At 38.1% G+C, this 10,768-nt stretch overlaps 1 protein-coding gene across 1 annotated transcript; it reads right to left on the bottom strand.

Annotated features, from left to right (window-relative positions):
* Positions 1-2,790: 2,790 nt before the first annotated feature.
* On the bottom strand, positions 2,791-3,816 carry CYSLTR2 (cysteinyl leukotriene receptor 2). Its single transcript, XM_006837645.1, has one exon. It carries the CDS (start codon positions 3,814-3,816, stop codon positions 2,791-2,793), a length of 1,026 nt encoding a protein of 341 aa, XP_006837708.1.
* Between the last annotated feature and the right edge of the window lie 6,952 nt (positions 3,817-10,768).

The following is a 10,768-nucleotide window of genomic DNA, read 5'->3' as shown; positions in this document are numbered from 1 at the left end:
CTCACCTAAAAGACCCTGGCTTTATGTGGGCTATTTTTCCAGCTTTCCTTAGAATGCTGCTAAAATTGCCATCTTCAAATTACCTATGACTTTCGTCTTCTTCCATAGAATCCATCTGGTCCCCGAGTCCCACCCCTGGGCTGCTGGACATGCTGCTCAGGTACTCAGCACAAATCCCTGTCTGTCTGGAAGGTCTGGCTCCACCTCACTAGGAGTGGGTAATATGTGGCCTTCACAAGCCCAATTTCACCTCTTGCACAATTAGTGGGTCTCAGATTTCAGTGGAGTTAACCCCACCTCCCCCTCTAGGCATGAACTCTAATTGTTTTCATTCAGAGGAATCCCTTCGTCCTTGGCTTAGTTTAGGAAAGTTGTGTCATCTAAGGAGCTCCAATCAAATTGAAACCAAGACTTTAGTTACAAGAATTTGGGTGGGAGACACCAGCTTTCCTCTCCTGTATATACGTAAGGAAGCACTTGGTCTTGAAGTCAGCTTAGTTCCATGAGGAAATGGAGTCATGGGCCATGGAGAAAGTCTTCACAGGTGCCCTGGTTGATCAGGACCCAATCCCCCTCTGCATAGTTCAGTTGTATGAGGCAGCAAAAATCCCTTTGTTTCTTAGTAACTGGAGTTGGATTTTCTGTTACTTACAACTAAAAATATCTTAACCAACATACCAAACCACCTCAGACCCCAGGAAGTGACTCCCTCCTAAAGAAGAATAGGGTGGGCTTCCCTCAAGGACCCGGAGCCAAGTCTTCTCGTTTCTGGCTATCCTTTCTCCTGTGGGCATCCAGGTTCCATTTCTGGTGACCTTTCTTTTCTTCTTCTTCTTTTTAAATAACTCAGAATTCATTTGAATTTTAACTGAAATCTTATTCTATGTAAGCAATACACATCCACAAATTAGACAGTTAAATAGTTTTTAAAAGAGAAAGATAAACTCCACCCTATTCTTTGTCCATTCTTTTAGTCGTTTCTTTTGGTATTTAGGGTTTGTTTGTTTGCTAATAATATGCTTATCCAATTTTATGTCATGTTTCTGGCTTTAGTTATTACGTATTTTCTGTGATGGCAGAAGAGACCCAAGGTTTCTTATATTTCTTCCTTACATACACACACATTCTCTCCCCTCACTCCCTGAAAGAAGGTATCTCACAGTATTTTACTACTTACATTAGTCTCTATGTGAATATTATTTATTTACACTTGAGTCATGTAGTGTACTATGGTTACATTTAATCTCTATACAACAGCTTTTCCCCAGCATTTAATAATTGCACTGTCTTTTCATCTGCTCAATTGTCTATGTATTTATCACTAATTCACCCCAAGCTCTTCAACAGACATAGAAATCCATCTCAGCATTTCTTGTTTTTCTTGGTGACATCTTTCCTGAGTCCTCCGAGATTCTCACTCCTATGAGGACAAGTTGTTCTTTAGGGTGCCACACACCAACATCCTGAGAATTCTCTTTGCTGTTCTCCTGTATTAGATTCCTCCTTTGGTAGACACAATGTTTTCCTCTGTCTTGTGTTTAATCTCTTATTTTTGGGGATTATCCAGTAGCTTCCTGAAAAAAAGTACAATGGAGATAAAAATGTTTAATATCTGAAATGGTCTGCCAGCTGTTAACAAAATTTTAGGGATACAAGCACCTCTGTAATTTGCCCTCCATCACCCCATTTTTACTGAGTGCTGAGCCCCAAAGCCATCACATTTATTTATTCTGACATCCATTCCAGTAGGGAGTTCTGGTGTGGATCTGTAAGATCAGCACTGGACTGCTAACTGTAAGGTTAGTGGTTCAAACCCACCAGGCACTCCCGATACAGGGTTGCTATGTGTCAGCACTGATTTGAAAACACTTAACAACAACAACATCCTAGTAAACTAGCTGACAGAAGTGAGAACTTCAGGAAATCTAGCCAACTGAACATTTCAGGAGTGAAACTGAGATACCCATCCATGTCCCCTCTCCTGCCCTGTATCTCACAAGTCCTCTATTCCCAGGAGTAAGGCCTGGGTCCACTCCCTACTCTTCTTGTCCTTCCTTGTTGTTATGTGTCGTGGAGTCGGTTCCGATGCATAGTGACCCTATACAGGGTTGTTCTTCCTAATCCCCTAGAAAGAGAGAGGCAAAGAACACTCTTGCTTCCAGTGTGCTAGAGTCCTTCCCCCAGTATAACATGATATCCCATTACTCAGCAATCTCTTGCCTTAACCCTTTCCCATTTTTCTCTGCTTCTGTTTGGGGCCATTACTCTGCTCTGTGACCAGGCAGCCTTCCAGAATCCTTAGGTAACACTTCTTATCTGCTCTGAGTCCTGCAGTTGCTTTGTTTACTGACTATTTCCCAAGGGACTGAGAAAGGAAGGGGAGGTGGAGAATCTGGGAATATTGGGGCTGTCTTAAAGTTATAAATTTAGAATCATTTGTGGACCAGGGGTCTGGTACAGTTGAATAAACTAGCATCCACCAAATTTAGCATTTTCCCCCAATCTGACATTTCAAAATGCAAGACTGTAATAGGGAGTTTTCCTCCTACATTCCTCATAAACTCAACCATTGAAAATACAGCTAGTGAAAAATTTGAAATAAGTCTTATTAACAAAAAGTCATGGTTAACACACAAGCCACCACAGTATGACAAACTGAGAGTTGAGAGGTGGCACAGTCAATGAGACACTTGGAATTGACAAAATGATATAAATACAAGGCCACTTGGAGGCCATATGTCAGTGAAAGTGGACACACATACTCAAGAGCAGGCCTCACCTAATGATGTCTTATACTCTTGTTTCCTTTTCCGACCGCACACAAACAGGAAATTGGAAGTTGGTCTTTATCATATGTGGATGACCTTTGCTGAGAATGGCCCTCAGTCTGTCCTGAAAATTCTCTCCAGCAAAGTAATAAAGCAAAGGATTCAGGCAGGTATTGGCTGCAGCCAATGTCAGTGTGATGACCACAGCTTTATGGAGCGAGGCTTTGCATGTTTGCCACACAGCCAGATGGAGGGTTCTTAGTATGTGATACGGCAGGAAACACAAGAAGAAGATGATCAAGGAGATGATGATGGTGGTCAGTGCCTTCCTATGAGAAATCCTGGGGCCTGATTCTGGGACCTCCACCTTCAGCAGAGTTCGAATGATCAGTAGGTAACAGATGCTCAGAGTGCAGAATGGCAATAAGAAGCCCATCACTAAGGTGATGTGGTTCAGGATCTGCAGTTTATCAGCTTTATTGTTATTCAGCTCTAAGCATAAAGTAACATTGTTCTTCTGAGCCTCACTGTTCAGAAGCACTGCTAAGGGAATCACGATAAGAATCCAGATGACCCCACATAGGACCCAGGCACTCCTAATGCTGGTGATATGAAGGAGCCGGAAGGGGTGAACAGTTGCCAGGAAACGCACAACACTCAGCACAGTCAGGAAATAAATGCTGCTGTACATATTGGCATACATGGAATAAGACATGATCCTGCAGGCCAAGTCCCCAAATATCCAATTGGAGCCTCTGAGGTAGTAGTCGACCCTGAAAGGCAGTGTGGTTGTGAACAGCAGATCAGAAATGGCCAAGTTTAACATGAAAATATTCACAGGTGTGGACTTCTTATAAGGCTGCAGGAAAACAAATATGGAAAAGCCATTTCCCAAGGCTCCCCAGATGAAGATGATCAGGTACATGACAGGGTAAAATTCTCTCTTAAAATTGTCAATTATGCAGCTACTGTTGTTGCTGAAGTTGACATGCTGTTCCATCTCTGCTTTGGAGGAGGAGAGAGGCAATGATGTAGGTTTTCTATCCATGCTAAGTTAAAAAGAAACAGACACACACAAAAAGTTATTTTCTGCATTTTCCTTCTCTTTCTGTTCACATTTTCCTAGGTTTAAATAAAATGAGAAAAAACACTAGATTTTTTAAAAACTAGAGTTGAAAAATAATGGTTAAATCTTTATTATATGCTATAATATAGTACATGATAAATTTCTTAATTTACAGAATATAGAATATATGCTAATTTATTTGGAAGAAATTAGAACGTCAAATTTAAGGAATATTTGACTAATATCCATGTTGGCATGAGTACCTCCTTGTGACACTTCAACCTAGATCTAACAGACACTTATTTCTCCTTAGAGCAGCTATATAAAGAGATGCGCTAAAAAGCTGTACAAAGAGATACACTGCGTAATGCTGTTGTTGTTGTTAAGTGTCATCGAGTTAGTTCCAACATCGGTGACCTTGTATACAATTTCCAAGGCTGTCTATCTTTACGGAAGCAGAAAAATTTATCTTTCTATACAAAGTGACGGGTAGTCTTGAACCAATGACCTTAGAAGCCTAGTGCTTATTGCACAGAGTTACCATGCTCCTCAAAAATGCTACAGATAAATCAAAATGAAATTCTCAACAAATGCTCAGGTAACTGACAGGAAGGCAAACAAAAAATAAAATCTATCAATAGTTACATTAAATATAACTGGTCTAAATATATGAATTAAAACACAGAGATTTCCATACTAGAATAAAAATATGATACAACTACACGCTGTCTGGAGTCCTGGTGTGGCACTGTGGGACAATGTACTGAAATGCAAGTTCAGCAGTTCAAATGCACCAGCCACTCCTTGGAAACTATACAGGGTTGCTATGAGTTGGAACAGACTTGAAGACACCTAACAACAACAACATGCTGTCTGGAGTCCCTAAGTGGTACAAAAAATTAACTTACTCAATTGCTAACTGAAATATTAGAGGTTTGCATTTACCCACAGGTACTACAGAAGGAAGGTAATCTACTTTTGAAAATCAGCTTGGTAACACATTTCTATTCTAACACACATGAAGTTGCTGTGAGTTAATTTCATGCAGTAGCAACTGGTTTTATTTGAATCATGAACTTAAATGTAAAACGATTACATTTCTAGAAAAATCATAGGAGAAAATCTTAAGTATCTAGGGCTAAACAGAGTCCTTAGACTAGGCACCTAAAGAAATGAGTAAGACTCTATTGTTGTTGTTGTTGTTAAGTACCATGGAGTCAGTTCCAACTCATAGTGACCCTGTATAGGGTTTCTGAGGCTACAAATCTTTACAGAAGCAGAAAGCCTATCTTTCTCCCATGGAACAGCTAGTAGTTTCAAACTGCCGACCTTAAGGTTAGCAGCCCAATTCATAACCACTTCACTACCAGAGCGCCTGAAGTATGAAAAAAATGACCTGCAGACTGAGAGAGAGTATTTGCAAACCACATTTCAAACAAAGGACTACTATCTTGAATATATAATATATATATATTTAATCTCAAAATTCAATAGTAAAAATTAAAAGTAAATCAATTAGAATATGAGCAGAAGATATGAACAAATATTTCAGGTGATAAAGCACATGAAAATTGTTCAACATTATTGACCATTGAATAAATACAAGCTAAAATTACAATGAGATATACCTATTAAACAAGTTGTTGAGAGTCAACCCAGACTCATGGCAACCCCATGTATTCACAAATCAATGTTTGATTTTTTTAGAAATAGATCACCAGGCCTTTCTTTTGAGACATCTCTGGGTCGACTCAAACCTGTAACATTTTGGTTAGAAGCTGAATATATTATTGCTTGCATCTCCTGAGGCTTCCATTAAATTATTTATGGTGGTATTGTTAAGTCGCTTTTGACTCATGGTGACCTTGTATTGAGTTTCCGAGGAGCAGCTGGTGGATTTGAACAGCCACTCTTTTGGTTAGAAGTCCAGTGCTTAAAAAGTGGCAAGGATGCAGAGAAACCAGCTCATTCACACATTGTTGGCATGACTGTAAAATAACACTATCTTTTTGGAAAATGTTTGGCAGTTTCTAAAGAGCTAAACATTCAACTACCATACAATTGTACTTCTTATATTATATTCACACAATTGTACTTCTTATATTATATTCACTTATATTCACACAAAACATAATGTTAATAGCAGCTTTATTCATAGAAGCCAAAATCTGTAAACAATCCAGATGTCCTTAATGAACGCATGGCTAAACAAACTGTTGTGTGTAAATACCATGGAATATTACTCAGCAATAAAAAAGAGTGAACTATTTATACACATAATAACTTGAATGACTTCCAGGGAATTATGCTAAAGGAAAACTAATCTAATCTCAAAAGACTATATACAGAAGCCAGGCTTGATGGCAGATTAGGGAAAGGTGCCATGCAGACCTCCACTAGTAATAACACAGAATCCTGAACAAAGCAGGTTCAGGGGATGCTCCCAGAACTCTGAACTACACATAAAGGAACATTTAGAAGTAACGAAGGTTTACTACTGGTAGTATCTGTAGCAGAAGCAAGAAAGGTAGTGTTTTCTGATCTTCAGCTGCTGGCAGGTCCCAGAGTGGCCATCTTGAGCAGGATGGAGTAGGTGCAGGATCAAGGGAGGGCTCCCATCGCAGGGGTCTGGGCGATCCTCAGAGATAAAGGTATGGACTTTCTCTCTCTCTTTCTCTCTCTCTCTCTCTCTCTTTTTTTTCTTTCTTCTCTGTTTATTTGTCTCTCTCTATCTGTGCACTTCTACTAGGGTGACTAGAAGGAGTGTCTGAGCAAGTGAACACCCCTCCAGTTCCCCAAGAGGGGGGTTCTACTATGCATATGCACAGATCTTCTCAGCAAAGACCACTGGGTTCAGAATTAAAGAAGTGGGAGGAATCAACAGAAATAGCTTAAAATGGGAGGGTCTTCCAAAATGGCTCTGGGCAGCCCTGGGTTGTTTCTCACTAGGAGAAACACCTGAACAGGCTTGAAGAGAAGTGAAAGGGACCGATAAAAAAGGAAAGAGGCCAAAAATGAAATATTGAGTTATTTCATAAGGAACAATGGAAACATCTTGAAACTTCTTAGGTGACCTTGAAGGCAAGAAGCTGAAGAGGGGGCATTAAGCTATTACTCAAATTTTGCTATGTTTGTGTGTGTGTGTGTAGTGATTATAGACTTTAGTGTCCAATCTGTTTTTTTTTTTTGTTTTTGTTTGTTTTGGTCTACCTTTTACCTTGGGTGGGGCTTTTTCTCTCCTTACATTATTCAAGAGGAGACAGCAATTGTGATCATATAGCCAAGCTACAATCACACCCTATAAAATCCCACCATCCAGACAAGAGCCAATACCAGCTACTATACACTTGCTAAAATTACTGTGAGTTGAGTAATATGAGAAGTGAAAAGGGAAGCCCATCTCCTGATCATATCTATCAAGAGGCAATCAGAAAGCATAGTAATACACCAACATACATTCATCTGATTGTTGAAAATACATCTAATTATTGAAAATGTCCAAAAAGCAACAGAAAATCTCAGGTCATGTCCAAACACAAGCTAGAGTAGCTGAAACAAATGAGCTGGAAGTAGACCTAGACTTCCCATTGGAAGGAGGGCAGATTTTGAAACTGCCTAAGAATGAATTCAGGAGAATGATATTGAGGTGCATTCAAATGCTCTACAGATGGTTTGAGAAAAATAAGGAAGAAGTCAGAAAAATGCTACAATAACAATTAAATAAGATATAAATAGCATTGGAAATGATTCAAAACCTGCAAAAAGAGGTCCAAACTGTTAATAATAAAATATCAGAAACGGACAATACATTGAAAGGGCAAAGGAGTATAACTGAAGAGATGGAAGCCAGTACCAGTGAGCTTGAAAACAAATCTCTCAATACTGCTAAGATAGAGAGCAAGCAGAAACAAAGAATTTTTTTAAATCTGAAGAAAGTCTAAAATTCATGTGGGACAAAATGAAGAGGAATAACCTGAGGGTTATTGGAGTACTGGAACAGGAAAGATCACAGAAGACAACAGAGGAGATCATTGAAGAGTTACTGGAAGAAAATTTCCCTAACATCCTGAAAAATGAAAAGATATGCATTCAAGAAGCTGAACGAACTCCAGGAAAGATAGCTCCAAAAGAAAATCACTAAGACATATCATAATCAAGTTCTCCAAAATCAAAGATAAAGACAGCATCTTGAAAGCAGCTAGAGAAAAGAGAAATGTAACATACAAACGCAGGCAAATCAGATTAAGCTAAGATTTCTCAGCAGAAACCATACAAGCAAGAAGACAATGGGTAGACATATATAAAACACTAAAAGAAAAAAACTCCCAACCAAGAATCATCTGCCAAGTCAAGCTGTCAATCAAATACGATGGTGTAATCAAAACATTCCAGGATAAACAGAAGCTAAGATACTTTGTTAAAGCCAACCCTTCACTTCAAAACATTCTAAAGGGAGTTCTTTGAACTGAAAACCAACAAAAACAGACAGCAACCAGAGATTGACATACAAGGCAGCACCACCCAGAACACAATTGACAGGTGGAAGAGTCCAGAACAGAACAAAACTACAAGAATGAATTTAGAGGACCTGGGAGGTCAGTCTATAATCAAAACAATTACAATATGAAAGAAAGTAAAGATATAGGAACAGAGATCCAGGTGAGGAGGAGGTCAGGTAGATTACAGGGGATTAAAAGGAGAGGGGGCTAAAAGAATATTGGGTAACCTCAAAGAAAATTAATACTTCCTAACATAAAGAAAATGAAAATCCAAGAATTACATGGAAACATTAAAACTATGAAGAAACTGACAAGAAAGAGCACAAAAATCATGAACTCAGCACAGGAAGGCATGAAGAACAAAGAAACTAGCAGCACCACATACACACACACAAAACACATTATGACTGCAATTAAGTCATACCTATTGATAATTAAACTAAATGATAGTGCACTAAATGCACTAGTTAAGAGTCAGAGAGTGGCAGAATGGATAAGAAAACAAGATCCTTCAATATGCTGTATGCAAAACACAACCTTACACACACAAACAAAAACAGATGAAAAGTTAAAGGACGGAAAAATATATCAAGCTAATTGCAATAAAAAAATGAGCAGGAGTGGCAATACTAATCTCTGATACATAAACATTAAGGCAAAAATTAGCATAAGAGATAAAGAAGGATATTATCTCACGATTAAAGGGTCAATTGAACAAGATGACATACCATAACAAATATCTATGCTACCAATGAAAGAGCTCCAAAATTTATAAAAGCACACCCTAATAGAATTGAAGAAAGAAATAGACAAATCTACAATAACAGAAGATAATAATAAGCCACTTTCGCAAAAGAATGCAACAATCAGAAAGAAACTTGAAAAAGATACAGAGGAACTAAACAACACAATCAGCCAATTTGAATTCATAGATGTGTACAGAGCATTCAACCTAACAACAGCACAATACACATTGTTTTCCAGTGTGCATGGAACATTCCCCAGAATAGACCATGTGCTAGGGCACAAAACAAGCCTCCATAAATTTACAAACATCAAAATACTACAAAGCATTTTCTCAGACTGCAATGCTACAAAATTAGAAATCAGCAATAGGGAGACCAAGGAAATAAAGTCAAATACATGGAAACTGAATAACACCCTGCTGAAAAGCTACTGGGTAGTAGAAGGAATAAAAGGTAAATTCATAAACTTCCTAGAAACAAATGAGAATGAAAACACACATACCAAAATCTTTGGGACATGGCAAGAGCATTGCTGAGAAGAAAATTTGTTGCAATAAATGCACACATCCAAAAAGGAGAAAAGAGCCTAAATCAACACATTAAAACACCTCCAACAATTAGAAACAGACCAACAAAGTAAACCTATAGTCACCAGAAGAAAAGAAATAAAAGATTAGAGCCTAAATAAATGAGATAGAAAAAACAAAACAAAACAAAACTACAGAAAGACTCAGCAGGATAAGAAGCTGGTTCCCTGAAAGGATTAATAAAATTAACAAACCATTGGCAAACCTAACAAGAGAAAAGAATGAGAAGACACAAATAAGACACATAAGAAACCACACAGTGATGTCACAACAGAACCAATGGAAATAAAAAGGATAATAGCAGAATACTATAAAGAGTTGTACTCCCACAAATTTGAAAATCTTTACAAAAACAAGACCTACATAAACTTACACAGAGTAAAGCAGAAAACTTGAAAAGACTTATAACAAAAAGAAGAAATTGATCAGGTCATCGAAGAACTCCCAACCATAAAAAGTACAGGCCCAGATGTCTTCACTGGTGAGTTTTACCAAAAATTCAGGGAAGAGCTGTCACAAATTCTACTCAAATTATTCCAGAAGACTCACTGGGCAAATTATTGAATGATGCAGAAAACATCAAGAGAAGATGGAAGGAATACACAGAATCACTGTACCAAAAAGAAATAGTTAATGTTCAACCCCTTGAATGTTTTCTTCAGTTCCCCCAGCTTGAGAAATGCTGAACGTGTTCTTCCTTTTAGGTTTTCTGATTACGTATCTTTGCACATTTTGTTGTAATATTTGGCTTTATCTTCTCGAGCTGATCTTTGCAATTTTCTGTTCAGCTCTTGGACCTCCTCATTTCTTCCATTTGCTTTAGCATCTCTATGCTGGAGAGCAAGTTTTAGTGTCTCTTCTGACATCCATTTTGACCCTTTCCTTCTTTCTTGTCTTATCAATGACTTTTTGCTTTCTTCCTGTATGATGTTCTTGATGTCATCCCACAACTCTTCTGGTCTTCGGTTTTTAGTATTTAATGTATCAAATCTGTTCTTCAGATGATCCCTAAATTCAGTTGGGATATATTCAAGGTCATATTTTAAGGATTTGTTTTCATTTTCTTCAGCTTCAGTTTGAATTTTCATACATATAAGTAATT

This window comes from Chrysochloris asiatica, unplaced genomic scaffold (assembly GCF_000296735.1).
Source record: "Chrysochloris asiatica unplaced genomic scaffold, ChrAsi1.0 scaffold00022, whole genome shotgun sequence".
Classification (NCBI taxonomy): Eukaryota; Metazoa; Chordata; class Mammalia; order Afrosoricida; family Chrysochloridae; genus Chrysochloris; species Chrysochloris asiatica.
The sequence above is the reverse complement of the archived record's forward strand: the minus strand, read 5'-3'. Positions and strand labels throughout refer to the sequence as shown.

Excerpts from the sequence above, each read along its gene's own strand:
- CYSLTR2 (XM_006837645.1), bottom strand. The coding sequence starts at position 3,816 with ATGGATAGAAAACCTACATCATTGCCTCTCTCCTCCTCCAAAGCAGAG.